The 14,709-nt window shown below is 38.8% G+C and overlaps 1 protein-coding gene across 2 annotated transcripts; it reads right to left on the bottom strand.

The window, feature by feature from the left end:
- Positions 1-6,457: 6,457 nt before the first annotated feature.
- Positions 6,458-14,309, bottom strand: hbp1 (HMG-box transcription factor 1). 2 transcript variants are annotated; one of them, XM_074677693.1, is made up of 11 exons: positions 14,253-14,309; positions 12,825-12,983; positions 12,564-12,744; positions 11,880-12,000; positions 11,603-11,717; positions 10,865-10,983; positions 10,318-10,474; positions 10,065-10,209; positions 8,491-8,778; positions 7,472-7,613; positions 6,458-7,387 (listed from the first exon to the last, which is right to left on the bottom strand). In XM_074677693.1, the coding sequence occupies exons 2-11, from the start codon at positions 12,895-12,897 to the stop codon at positions 7,370-7,372; spliced, it is 1,359 nt and encodes a 452-aa protein (XP_074533794.1). In that variant the 5' UTR covers positions 12,898-12,983; positions 14,253-14,309; the 3' UTR covers positions 6,458-7,369. The 2 variants fall into 2 exon arrangements, with proteins under 2 accessions (XP_074533794.1, XP_074533795.1); XM_074677694.1 differs by lacking the exon at positions 14,253-14,309 and adding an exon at positions 13,240-13,259.
- Positions 14,310-14,709: the final 400 nt, after the last annotated feature.

The following is a 14,709-nucleotide window of genomic DNA, read 5'->3' as shown; positions in this document are numbered from 1 at the left end:
ATATATGTTTGTATTGCTTATTGATTTAAATAGTATATGACATCAAAATGGGCAAAAATTTAGAACATGCAGTACATAAATATACGGGCAGAGTAAAACTCGACCAAAAGCCAGACTAGAAATGGAATAGGTAAAAAATAAATGAACTAAAAGTGAAAACTTTTTAACGTTGTCACTACTTTTACCATATGTCATTGTTCACCTTACCTTACAGTGATCAGCAACCTAAAGATGCACTCACCAGCCTTACTGCCTTTGCCTGGATTGCAGGAAAGTATCCAGTTTTGAAACGTCCTCCATGCCTTTTGCCACATAGTCAACAGGCAGAGTTAAACCCTGTTGTAACGTCTTTTTGGATTGATTTGATCTAATCTGTGTGATGTGGAGTTGGGGGATGAAATTGGTGAAGACAACTGGATAAAAATAGATTTCACAAAACTTGGATCAAGCTTGTTTTTTTTTTGGCATTTTAATTACAGCACAACAACCATTAGCAAAAGTTTTAAATCTTGTGTAAATGTCAGCTGTCCCCTGTGGACAAAACCTAATGGCTTCTACTGGAATCTACTTTCTCTTCTTTATTCCCTTTATGAGGTGTGAGTGATCAGTCATTCTGTGAAATAATCCAGCATCTATAGACCTGACACACACACACACACACACACACACACAAAGAAAAAAAAAAAAAGTCACCCTTGATGTCGGCTCAATATTCCAGGAAAAATTCATGTTGAACTCAGATGAACTATAGAAGCTCTTTGAAAATCCTCTGGCTTTAAATCTAACGCCATAATGGATTCATTTTTTTCCCAAAACTTTGATTTAATCCTGGCTAAAATTGTAAATATCATACGTTTTAACCTCCTCAACATCAGGATTGTCATGTTATTGTTTACATATATTTCGTAATCATTATTATTTGTTGAAGATCATTTGGTCTTTTTATATCAATCCATAAATTGATAAGTTGACTAATCCTTTCAGCACTGCATTACGTGATATTAAAAAGTTACGTCACGAAGTTATGACTCAGCTTCCTCTATTGGATTACAGGAGCAGTCACCTGGAAGTGACTCCGCCTGAATTTATTTGTGTGTCGACATTAACAGCTGTGTAATCCAGCTCAGCACCTTCAGTCTGAGCACTCGCCTGGATTGCTTTAGCCAAGCAGCGATCGTGTCAGCGGCTTCTCTCCAGCTCAGAGCGTTGTTTGACTCTGTCGAGGTTTCTGTTGTTCAGCTGTCAGACTAAAGTGCAAATTCTATCAGCGGGGGGTTTATTCAATTCAGCTCTCCATTTTCTGAAACCTGTAGACCAGGAAAAAGGAGCGATTTACCCTCTTCCACCATTTTCACACACCATCCAATTAGAGCTGAGAAAGACAAGCGAGAGAGAACAACAGGAAGGCAGAGAGGCTGATGGTGTGAATGGACAAAGAAGAACGTCAGGGTGACAGCTTGTAGACAAAGAGAAAAGAGACTCCATATATACATATGAATGAGTGTTTCTCATCCGTCAGTTGTTTTCTGGATAACTCAATCACTTGGATCTTCGAAATATTAGAAAATGATTAAAGCTATCCTTGTTCTGAAAATAAACAATGTCAAAATTAGATATTTACCTTCGCTAAGGAGGTTTTGTTTTTGGGAGAGTTTATCTGTTTGTTTGTGAACAACATAACACAAACAGTAACAAACAGATCTTGATGAAATGTTCAGGAAATGTTCAAAATGGGATAAGGAAGAAGTGATTAAATTTTGGTGGTGATTCGGATCACTGTCTAGATCAAGCACTTTTTTAAAGGATTTTTTATCATTGTGAGACAGGGCCGTTTTCACCATATGTGTATATAAACCCACGATAAAGGGTCGGATTGCTTTGCAAAACAATACAAGACAAGGTCAGGATAATTTCTGACAGATGTAAAGTATGATCCACTTCCTGGCAATATTCTGAATACTAAGATCCTGAATATGAAATATGTACTGGGTCATCATAATTTTCAACACTGTCAGGTAACAAATTATCGTACAAACCTGCAACTAACACCAAATTGTAGCAGACAGTCTGCTGAAAGGGAGAATAAAATTAAAGCAGGTCTAAAGTGTTGCGTGACAATCACAATATGCTTGGCGGAGGTCTGTGCTCTCTGAGTGCTTTTCTAGTTTGATAGTTGTTTTCTTTCTTGCATACAGTGTTATGAAATTTATATGTATTTCTTGAGCTGTAGTTTTCAAAAGCAGATGCCTCCCTGTGAATGCGGGGCTGCCAGAATCAAGTGTCTATCTCCCCACTTCATCTTCAATGATGCATTCCTATTGTACTGGGAAGTTGGAATTTCCAAGTTCTGAGTGGGAACGCCCCTTGAGGTTGGAATTTCCTACTTGTAAGTTGGAGCACCCACACCACCCCTGAGTTCCTAGTAGGGGGGTAAACAGTAATTTAAAAAATTATATTCTTTTCATTTTAGAATTTTTCACTAATGTTTGTCACAACAAATCAGCCGTAAATATATTATTATTTGATGTTTATATACAGAAATACTGCTGTAAAGGCAAGTTTTTCTGACCTTGCAACTGGAACACTGAACTTGGAGATGACATCACTCCCACTCCTGACATCCCAGTTCCAAGTACAGATGGAACGCAGCATTAAGCTTCCAGTCAGGCTCAAATCAACACACAAATCTGTTCTGCTGTGGACTGAACCCACCTAAGGGATTTTTAGTGTTTTATCGCTGCAATTAATGTGTTTTGGTTAGCGTCAGGGCTGTGGCATCAGTGTCCTCAAAGCTCACAACACATGGAAATAAAGTGATGTTGTACATTAATTACACTGTACTATATAGTCAGTGGTGCATACTTGTTAAAAGTTAGCTAATTTTGATGACTGTTTGTCAAGATGTTTCACACCCATTCATTATTTTTGCTTTCAGAGGTCTATCAAAGGCATTTTTCTCCCATTTTTAGACACCTGGCTTTGAGCCTGTTGTAAAAAAGCATGTCTACACTCACAGAACTAGAGCACAACCATGTACTAGAAAAGCACTCAGAGAGCGCAGACCTCCACCAAGCATATTGTGATTGTCACGCAACACTTTGGTCTTACTTTGATGTTATACTCTCTTTCAGCAGACTGGTTTGTACAATAATTAGGTGCCTGACAGTGATGAAAATTCTGATGACCCAGTATATATTTAATATTCTTCGTATCCAGAATATTGCCAGGATCTGGATCGTACTTTTACATCTGTCAGAAATTATGGTGACCTTGTCTTTTATTGTTTTGTAAAGAAATCCGACCATTTATCGTGGCGTTATATACACATATGGTGAAAACGGCCCTATCTCAAAGTGGCAAAGAATCCTTTAAAAAAGTCCTGGTTCAAGACAGTGATCCAGATAAGCTCCAAAATGTAATCACTTCTTCCTTATCCCATTTTGAACATTTCCTGAAAATTTCTTTAAGATCCGTTTGTTAGTTTTTGAGTCGTGTTGTTCACAAACAGACAAACTCTCCCAAAATCATAATCCTCCTTGGCAGAAGAAAATACACCTCACATAACCATATGTAGGCCCAGGGAAACTAGAATATGTTAACCAATAGGATGTTAAGTCTTGAATAGTTTTAACATCCTGAAATCAAAAGAAAAACACTGAGCAAAACAAATAAAACATCAAAGTTTAAAGATTACATTTGCTAAACCATGTTGTAAAAAGTTTGTGGCAGAATCACAACCACAGTCTCATCGTCTAATGTTTCAGATCCGAGCTATCGACTAAACAAACTTTAGATCAGCTGCAAATTTCTTACTGAGTCCTTTCATTAAACTGTTTGCTCGCTGAAAATAAAAAGGTGTACATGCAAAGTAAACATGGCAGATTACCTAACGTAGAACTCTAGTGTAGGGAAGAAGGAAGTGGGTTGCATTACGTGTGTTGTATGACTTTGAGTTTGTTCAGAAAATAGTCTCTCGGCTCATCAAAAATCTGTTTTTTTGCTTCAGCTATGTGACCTGCTCTTCATCATCAGACAATTTTAAATCACATCCTGTCACTTCAGTGAGCAGTCTGCATCCACAGCCCACTCAGGAGTGGGCTGTGGATGCCTTGCAGCTCTGACAGGCAGACCCTCTGCACCTCTGTGCTACAGCAGCAGGTCTTAAATCAGGGCATGACTAAGTCTCTACTTAACTGATAAAAAAGTGACAAGATAACGCTCGGCGCATGTTGCTGGTCTGTTGACAGCCTGACATAAAGTGGATTATTGATGGAAGGTTTTCAGGTGTAGTGTCGAGCCGTCACCTCTGACAGCTCAAAAAAAGAGACAGAGATTCACATGAGAATTGATTATGGGTAAACAAAAATGGAAAATTAAACCCTTCTGTCGCTCACTCCTTTGCCGTGTTCCTCTTCTCTGTCACCACTGACACTTCAATGAACCTAGAGAAATCTTCGGCTCTTTTAAATGTCACAGCACCAGTGAGCTGTCACTGACAGCCGGGAAGACATCCACCATTTAATCTCAACGCCATCTCTCTGAAGTGATACACCTTCTGTCAGACAAGTGACAAATGAGCACGATCCTGCAAAGAGAATCTCTAAGTACTTCACTTTGCAATGTTTCGAGTGAATGATACCATTAAAAATGAAGAAGAGTGCTGTGAATCATTCCTCTGTTTCAACAGATCATACATAAAGTGTGCAGTAATTATAGCATCCAGTTTCAAGAAGCACACAATAATCTATCCATAAGAAAATGCAATTTGGAGCTGACTGCCAGACACAAACACAAACACTTTGCTCCCACAAAGACAGCGAGAGTCTGCTATCTCTCTGTGAATTACTGAAGCTAATTGCCCCTAATTAAAAAGCCTTGATTAAGGTGCAGCTTCTGATTTAGGAGGAAGCCAGCAGAGATGATCCCTGTCTCAGAGTCTCTCTCTGTCCTAATTGTTCATTTTTGTATTCACTTCCTCTTTAATTGTTCCTGTCAAAAGACCTTGTGCATAAATGCAAGCCATTTGTGCAAAATTACACCTTTCCCTGCACATTGTTACTCGATGATCCCAATGAATTAGAGATTATTTCTGCAGCTCTGAAGTCAACAATATGAAATTCATAATAATTACAATTACCCTTTAAAAATCTGACTTCCCTTGGCTTACATTCATCATTGGATGAGACCTCCTCACTCAAACCTCAGCAAATAAAAACACGTGAGCTGTGTTCCTAAAGCAGTACACCGTGTTTCTACAGTGTCCACGCTGTGTAGCTAATAAATGAACAATTCTGTCTCCGTATTATGTAATCTTCCCCCTGACAGTGATACATTGTTTTAATTTACAAAATTGTGACATGTATTGAAAAATGCTTTTAATTTCTGCCCGCAATAACGGCTGCAGTCTTTAGCCGTGCTGTTAAACCTAAAATAGTGTTCAGCCAGAGGCATATCAAACTCAAATAGTCCATAAAGTATTCAACTCGGATCATTCTGGACTGGCCTGTTGCAGAGCTGCTATAATTAGATTCCTTTGCATGAGGGGTTCGCACGTTGTGGATCGTTGTTATTTCATGAAGCAAGCACTGCCAATTTTACTTTGAGACAAGCAGTCCTAAAAATAATTGTGAAATGTTTTTATGCAGTTTTTTTTAAAGGTTAAGTGACATTCACTGCAGCCATGTAATCAAATTAAATGTTGTCATCTCTTTAAAAATAGAAAAACTATCATTTATGCTTCCTCAGCGTGGACGTGATGATCATGTTATCTTTTTTTAAAAAAGAGGAGACTGATGTAAATGTAAAAAACTAAAAAGCATCAAAGCATCTGTGGTGCTAACACAGAGTGACAGCGCCCTCTGGCTCTGACAATAAACAAGCACTTGCCTGATGAGAAGTAAAAATATTCAAAGGTACATGTTATCTTTTTATGTTTTGTGAAAATTCAAGTGTTCTTCAGGAATAAAGTCTCCCCTTTAGAGCTCATGATAATGTCTTCCTTCATTTTCATTCCCTTTCTGCTCCTTCATTCATCTCCAGATGCCAGGATTTCAGTGAATGCAAGATTCAATTAAAACCCAAAATGTTGTGCTCATACAGCCCAGGAGTGAATAAGCCCGCCCTCAGAAGCCTTTGATAACATCTGCTCAAGATGCTCGTTTTGATGCAGCAGACGGCAGAGAAACAGAGGTGCACTCCTACTGTGCTGTTACCTAGAAACATCAGCCTTTACTATTTAGATGTTTAGATAGTGGAGAGCTCTTGAAAGCTTGAAAGAAAATCTGTTCTGGTTTAGTGTGTCATTCAAGGACTCACACTTGGTCGCACACTTGGAAGGAGATAAGAGCGTTCAAAGCAAAGGAGACAAAAGCACAGTGACAGTATTCAGACATAAAGCCAAGCACCCACAAGTTGAGATTACAGTTTATAAAAAAGAAACAAACACTGAGATAAGAAGCCAGTTTAAAAAATTATTTATAATATGGTACAAGGATATCTGTGCAAGAGGTTGTTTGGGCTGTGAAACCTGTACATTATGAACAAAGCTCTAAAAAATTCAGTGGCAACCTGAAAGCAGAACATGGCGACTGGGCCATGATTGTGTCAAACAGAGGACTATCAAGCAACTAGCAGTATTATACAAATGGTTTCCACCAGTATACAACGGCTGTATAGGATTAGATTACATATTTATATAAAGTGCATAAGAAACAAACACTTACAGTGAGGCCTGAAGTGATTTGTGACTGAGTGTAAACCCACCACCACATGCTGAAGCCGTCTCATCATATGGCCTGGTGGTTGGGGAAACATCACTGTAAAGACTTGGCAGGTCAGTATCTCAAACTGTTGGACACAGTTGATCTGCAGAATATATACTGTATTATAAAATGTATGAAAGGGTTACCAATCTGCAATATACTGAATGTTACAAATATAATCTGATGGAACAGTTGTGAAAAAAGTTTAAATTCCCCTTTTTACATTTATAAATACACGTGTTGTTTACTGCTCTGTCTACACTCGAGCATAGCACCACAGGCTCTCATACTCTAACCTTGAATATAAAATAACCTGAATATCTGTCAAGGTTCATCCTCGTGTCAGGGGAGTAAGACATCTTTGACATTAAAGATACAAGAAAATATATGCACTGTTAGTGACTAGATTACATGGTTTGTTTATAGGTCATAATTCTCTTTTTTTTGTCCTCTAATATTGTTTCAAGGTTACAAAAAGCAAGTGAATTCAGCATCACAGTTGAGTCTTGATAATACAGGAGAGCAAAGAGGCATCAAGCGGTCCATCAGACTCTGTCCGGCACCTCTCCATGGCAAAACACCAACAGCTGGGGATTCTCTGGGATTATCTAGGTCTGCTGGGAACCCTGTTAAAAGACAAAACAAGCTTTTTATGAGATGTTTGCATATTAAAAAAAGTGATGTTCATGATGTTATTCTGTGATGCTTACTGAGTTGGTTCTTTTGCGTTTCCAGCAGTCTGGGTTGAGTCTTTTCTGCTCCTCTGCCAGAGCCTTGGCCTCCATGGTGTACATCCTCCTCTCCTCACTCTTCATCTTCTTCCACTTGTCACCCAGGATGACACTGATGGCTCTACAAGGGAGAAAATTACAGACAAAAGATCAAGGACCAAACTTTTCTGAACACTTGGAATAAAAAGAGAAAGCTAAATGGTCATCTCTGCCATTCATACATTTACATTTTTGGTTTTGTTTTGACACTGGCTTGCCAACCCTGGAGGTCAAAACTGACACCTTTGGCTTTAAACTGGGGATTAACCCAGAACTTAATGATACTCACTCAACTGGTAAACATTCTGGTGGAAAAATAAAGCTACTAAAGCGACTACTGTAAACCTTCCGACTATTTCGATTGTTAATATTATTCCTTTGATTAATTTAAACGGAAGCATCAAAAAAAAAAAGTACTGAATTCATTTTTTTGGAATAGATTCCTGGATCCTGTGTTGAAATGTGCACAACATCAGATGTTCAATGCACCAACGCCACCCCAGAAATATGGTTCTTTAACTACAAAAAAATACTCTAAAGGAAAGCTTAAATCCAACAAGCTGTGAAAAGACTTGGCTCTCTAGTTTGGAGATAATTCATTATTCAACTCTTAAACATCAAAGGAGGAGGAGGTAAGATCATTACTCTGTGTTTGGCTAGCAAGCTCAACAGCTGGTGTTGGACATGATAATATGAGCCAAACAGTCCCTGTGCACTTCGTTATTTTAACTTATTCTGCTCTAGATTACTTTATATTCACTTTCAAGAGTTCATATACAAACTTTACATCTGAGCAGTACTTTTTTTTAACCTGCAGTTATGATCAATGATCAACAAAGTTCTTTGTTGTACTTTTTTTACTTTTATCCAACGGCTCCTGTGTGTTCCTAAGTTTCCACAACACTTCCTGATTCACACTAGTTTGAATGAGAGCACTCTGTCTCATTGATCTTGCATACCTGTTGTCCTTCCCAGGGTACATCTGCGTGTACTCCACTCTGTACTTCTTGGCAAAGAGCATAAAGGCATTCATTGGCCGCTTGCATTTAGTGGGCGTGGCACTGCTGGCTGTCCCTGAGGTGTGGCTCCGGTGTGATTTGCTTGCGGAGGATTGTGGGGAGCAGGAACGCTCCAGTTTATCACAGTCTGGACTGACAGCGCCCCCACTAGACAGGGAAGTCCTGCGCTGGCGAGCCATGCTGCTGAGAACGTACACGGCTGAGGAATCCAAAGGGGTGAAGTCATAGCTGCAGAGAGAAGAAAGTCAGAAACGTTAGAAGAAGTTCAACTTTTCATTAGCATCTTTTAAAGATGGTGAATTGTGTTTTGGGATCTTTCCCCTTGTCACTTCAGGTTATTGTATCAATGGGAAAGACGGTTTCTGCTTTGATTGTTGATGATCGCATAAGTCTGCAGTCCCCTGCTGCCTTCAGCATAACATTGTCTGACTGAAAGTTTAAGTAACATGTTATTAATTTGCTGTTACTGTTTTTCATATCCCTATGTCTTTATAGCTCAGGGGTCTTCAACCTGTGGCTCTGGAGCCTTGTGCGTCTCTTTGACTCATTTGCAGTGGCTCCTTGTAGATTAAAAAAATCTTACTGAAACAAAGAAGTTTTATTTTTCTTTTCAGGGGGTATTAATGATCAGAGACAGTGACACTAAACAAAATCACAATTAAACATTTTGTTGAACTAAATATTCATCACGCCTTGCAGTAAAGCTCTCTGCTTTACCTGCTCCAACATCAATAACTGACTAACTTTCTTGTGCCTGTGGCTAACCTCAAGTTTTATACCCTAGTAAGAATTATTAAATTATTTAAAAAAATACATAAATCTGGAAGAAAAATAGTTCTAGTTTGTAGTTTTACAGTTTCATAAATTCAAGTTACTTGTTGTTCAATACATATTAACTACTAACCAGAATTTTATACACCGCATAGTCTTTGTTGTGAAGGTAAGAAGACTTAATGGCTCTGGAATGACTTCAGTCCAGGTGAGATGAGGCAAAATGGCTCCTTTGATAGTTAAGTCTGCAGACCCCAGCAATAGGTCATACATCATATTTCAGAAAAAGTTTCCGTTACATTACCATTAATCTGGACTTATTGTTTCTGGTCACCTGAAGTCCAAAACAGACTCTTCTCTTAAAACTATTTTTGGTCTCTTCAAACTCCTGAGGGAAATATCTGGTATTTGTTTGTAACACAGTTGTATAGAAGTAGACCTGCAGTCTTGTCTCCTCCTTCTCTCAGAACAGCTTGCTGCTGTGGCTCAAGCCAACTCTATGCTAGTGGTGAGAGTGAATCTAATCAGAGCAGCTGTGGAGCGCTCAGCTAAAAGATGAGCTTGCAGTAAAACTGCCTAACTTGAAGGGGAGGTGGGGGGAGTAAATAATTCTCTTCAGAATGTGGAAATCTTCTGTAATTTATGAAGCTGTTGAAGTGAACTAACTTTGTCCAATGCTGTAAAAAACATTCTTGTATCTACTTTAAGTTCCTTTATTCCTTAAAGTTTTTAAAATCCTTTACCTTCTGAAAGTGTCAAAGACGACAGAATCATCGCAGTTAATGGCATCTGGGTGGTTTGGTGGCAGACACACATCACCCAACTGCATCTCATAGCATGGGATCCCATGGTGCACCACAGTAAGGCTCGGATAAAAAGAAGACCACCCTGAGAAACACAGATGATAAATGATAAATTACTTTGATCATAAAGTTGTTTATGGCAAGAAATTTGATTTTTTTTTAATAAGCAAGACGGGTAAAAACATAATTTTACCTTTATTTTTTACAAAAAATGGGTGATCCAGTCGGCACTCAGCTGTCAAAAGGCTGTCATCAGGTGAGCCAGGGTCAAAGGTCAGTTTCAGAACTGCCTGAGTAAAAGATACTGTCTCCTCATGGCTCACCAACTTCAGCCCCTCTGAACCATATCTCTGTGAGTAAATCAAAAAAACAATCAGAGGAGACCTTGCTCATCAGGACAATAAAAGTGAAAATAAAAAAAAAACTGATATGGAAACAACTTATTTCCTTCCTGATTTAATAGGAAAATGAAACTATCTCTTTTGGCTTCAAAGTTTTTGTTGTTGTGACTTTCAAACCCCTCATATGCTCATTAATGTTTTCTGGCACATCAGCTGTGGCCATGGCTGCCACCTTGTGGCGGTTATAAGTCATTGTAATGACTTCTAGAACTACACCAAACCAAAACCCCCATCTATAGTTACAATTGCTGCATCATAGCACATACTGGTGGGCATTTTAGAGTACAGCAGACTGTGACAAAAAAAAAAAAAAATAAAACTCCAGTTTATTCATCTTACTCTCAGAGAGGAAGAGGACGGCATCATGCTTTCATCATCTGACTCATCATCAGAATCCCCGAGCTCATCAGCCTCTTGCCACTCAACATTCGGACCTCTGTGGAAGCGCAGGCGTGTTCCTGAATATGATCATAACAATGTGACAGATGACTTAGCAGATGTGCTGAAACTGATCAGAGAGTGCTGGAATAAACAAGACACCTGAGGTCAGAATTTCTGCAAATAAATTCACGGTCATCCTGATAAAAGGCGGGCGCTTTTCTCCTGGTGATACAACTACACCACAATTATTCGGTGTGGTGAAAATGAATAAACATTAGCAAGCTCTCATTGCAGGGGCGACAGTATTACTTCTAAAAGGAGAATAATTACTGTCAGTTTTGTAGACCTGATTTTTCAAACCGTTCTACTACAATTATATTATCAGTTGGACCTTTTGTCTAGTTCTTTAAAGGAAGAGAATTCAATCACACAATCAGACTCTATTTGGCCTAAAAAAAAAAAAGACAAATTCAACAAAAAATGCATTTTTTCAGTTAATTAAAATCATCACGTTTTTAACAGTTCCATTCAAAAAACAATACTATTACAAATAACATGTAATTCAATAAAAAATGTGTGTTTCAGTCATAGAAAGTTAAAACTGTCAGAGCAGGCAATTTTGTATTACATTCTCAAGAAAGCGCACTGTTTACTTCTGTGTAAGATTACTGGGGAAGGCAAACAGGAAGCACACACCTTTAAGGAAGCAATGCCAAGCTGTGGAGGGCCAGGAGTGTGACCAGGCCATGTCTTCATCATCAGAAAAGGATGAGGACATAGAGAAAACTCCAGACTCTGATTCACTGCTGGCCTGTATTGATAAAAAAATACCCCAGTAAATTTGATCATTTCAGCATGCTTTGTGTACAGAATTATATTCAGAAATAATCACAAGGTGCAAAGAAGTGGTTGATTGTGTAATCCACAGAGAAAGATATTGAAGAAGAGGAGAGAAAGAAAAGTGAAAGGTTACCCTGACACGCCTGCGCTCCCTGAGGTGGCCTCTTGACGGGTTGGGTGCGCTACTGGCTAATGGGGGCCGAGCGTAGGAATGTAAACTGTTACTGTTGCCAAAGATGTGGACTGGAGAAGATCTGAACAAAATATAATTTTCACACAGATATATCATTGTAAGACATGCAAAATTAAGGGGTATATTCTATATTTAAATTTAACTTATATATCCAAAAGTAGCTAAGCGTTGTTTTATTAGTAGTAGAATTAGTAGGGCTAATGGATAGCAGAAGTTCCAATCATAAACAAGCTATATCTTTGTTTAAATCACAAAAAATGAGCCAGAATCGTATCCCAGGCAGACATTTTGGAATACATTCAAAATATATTCAGTTATGAAGCTATCTTGTCACACAATTGAAAAGTCATGGAAATACCAGAAAGGGTAGGATGGGTTTAAAATCAAATATGAAATTTTATTGATTTGACAGCACTGATTTTTATCATGCCAATAAAATCAGAACAGAAAAGAGAACTGCAATGGTGACCAGCTCAGACCTTGTGAGAATTAATGGAAATTCCCAAGTTAATGCATCTCAAGAGGTTAAGACCTACTTAATAATAATTTCTTTGAATCTTTGTTTGAGTTCATGTCAAATGCATAAGTCTTCCCCTGCGTCTCAACTCACTTCCTAGTACAAACCTCTTGTGTGGAGCATTCTTCAGCAGAGGGCTTTGAGGACTGGTGGCAATGTTGGCCAGCTCAGTGAGCCAGTTGGTGCGGGGGGAACAGCTGAGCTCCTGGTGAGACACTCCTGCTCCAACCTGAAATAACCCCGGAGACCTCTGGTCCTCCTCCACCTCCTGCAACTCTGGCATGTCATCTAGGAAGAGGTGTTATTCATCATTAATAAATAAGGCACACATTGATTATATGCAAAATGTGTTATCTGTAGGATTTTACCATAATCCATATTGCACCCAGGAGAGGAAGGCAGGTCCTCAGTGCACTTGAGCGGATCAAATGATTCGTCCATTCTAATAACGTTCCTCTGTTTCCTTTTTTTTTCACAGGCTTCAGGTCAGTTCACACTGTTTCCACCATCATATCCTGCCCCACCATCTGGTATTAAGCCAAAAAGCATACAATAAGCACTTTCGCAATCAAAAGGGAAACAGCTGCAAAGTCCTACTTATAAATGCCAATTCTATTTTGTAGAATAAACTCTCATAATTGCCTCTGATGTGGTTGATGTATATTTTGCTGAGTATTGGATTTTTGGTGCAGTATTATCATTAACGATCAAGGAAATTAAACATAATGGACACAGACCCATTAAAGATAACTGCAAAATAAAACCGTTGAAGAGGTAAGATACCGTTGTACGGACGTGTCACGTCCTTCATATTAATATCAGGAAATATAGACAACCTTCCGGGAATCCTTTGTCTCTGAAACGACACAATATACCCCTGGGACGAGTCATGTGACCAGCTGCGTGGAGGCCTTGTTTATAAACTTAAAAGGATTTGGCGCATGCGTACGAGAGCTCATTCATTCATAACTGCGCAGCAGAAGTGCAAAATAGCAGATATTCGCTTATAAAAGTGACGAATAAATGCACGAAAAGACAAAGTTGATAAAGGTGTGAAAGAAAATGTATTTGAATAAATATCCAAAGTTTTTCTTTTGTGAAAATAGCGTAGTTTGCAGCGACATGCATGCTAAAAAAATCGTTAAAAATGTAAATGACTCCCAAAAAACGAATAAATCACGGAGGGAGTAACGGATCATCACGTCCTGACAACTCATCAACGTTTGTCGCGCGCTGTAACGAACCGTTGATTCGACTTCGTTGACACAGATAAAGCCCACTATTACCTAACACATTGTTAATATCAGGCTTCAAAAGTAATATCGTGTCAAATTGGACCATTTAAAGGCCAGACCTGCGGTTCTCCAACAATTTAAAAGCAGAAGTAGTATCTTTAGTTCAACCCAGAAGCTGTAGGGTCTCTCACTGTAAACAAAAGAATGTCAACAAGTTGAGGCATGACGCAACCTCTCTACCCGTTCAAAATGAATGACACAAAAACAACTCATAGCGTTTAAACGACACTTTCACATTGAACTGCTCAGATTTTGTGAGTCGAATGACTCATTTTAATACGTAAAACTTTAATCGGATGGGTTGGTTATCAGCAAAACAACAAGCCTCGCTGTGAAAAAAACATTATCGAGCAAAATCTGCTTTTCGACATCAAATGGACGCATGACAACACCGTCAAATCAGCATGTTAGAGTTGCAAAGCAGCGGATTACACAATGCTCGAGTGAAATTACTGTTTTAACAATTTATTTCTTTGAAAAAGTAGCCAACTTCCCACTTACCAAACCTGTCGCCATCAAGAAACTATCTGGCATTCACTCGAGGGGTGGGAATGAATCGTTCCAGAGGAGCCCTCTCATTGGCTGGAGAGGACGTCAAAAACAAGAATGAGGACACTCTAGTGGTTCGTACAGTTGAGAAAAACAAAGAGGGCGGGGCCTAGTTTGTTGTTCATTGTATCATTGGCTGAAAGTACATGCCTGTTACTACCCAGTAACAGCTGATTGGCAATAACAGGAACAATACATGGTTATTTTTTATATTCAATGTTGCAACTACAGCAAGACCGACTTATTCACACTTATTACTAAATTATTTTCTTTTTCCTACGTTATTTTCTCAATACGTTGTCCTAATCTGGAAAAAAAATCCAATGAATGACCAAATGCAAACTACTAAGACAGAGAATGAATGAGTAGCTGTTTGATGAATGGAGGGCTTTGAAACTGTGCCATTCCT

The sequence above is a fragment of the Halichoeres trimaculatus genome, unplaced genomic scaffold, assembly GCF_033239565.1.
Source record: "Halichoeres trimaculatus isolate MK-OKI-2021-1 unplaced genomic scaffold, fHalTri1.1 fHalTri1_scaffold_10, whole genome shotgun sequence".
Lineage (NCBI taxonomy): Eukaryota > Metazoa > Chordata > Actinopteri > Labriformes > Labridae > Halichoeres > Halichoeres trimaculatus.
The sequence above is the reverse complement of the archived record's forward strand: the minus strand, read 5'-3'. Positions and strand labels throughout refer to the sequence as shown.

Coding starts and splice junctions, on each gene's coding strand:
- hbp1 (XM_074677693.1), bottom strand. CDS start 12,897: ATGGACGAATCATTTGATCCGCTCAAGTGCACTGAGGACCTGCCTTCC. Junction 12,745..12,824: donor TGGGTGCAATATGGATTATG/GTAAAATCCTAC, acceptor ACCTCTTCCTAG/ATGACATGCCAGAGTTGCAG. Junction 11,718..11,879: donor GGGAGCGCAGGCGTGTCAGG/GTAACCTTTCAC, acceptor TTATCAATACAG/GCCAGCAGTGAATCAGAGTC.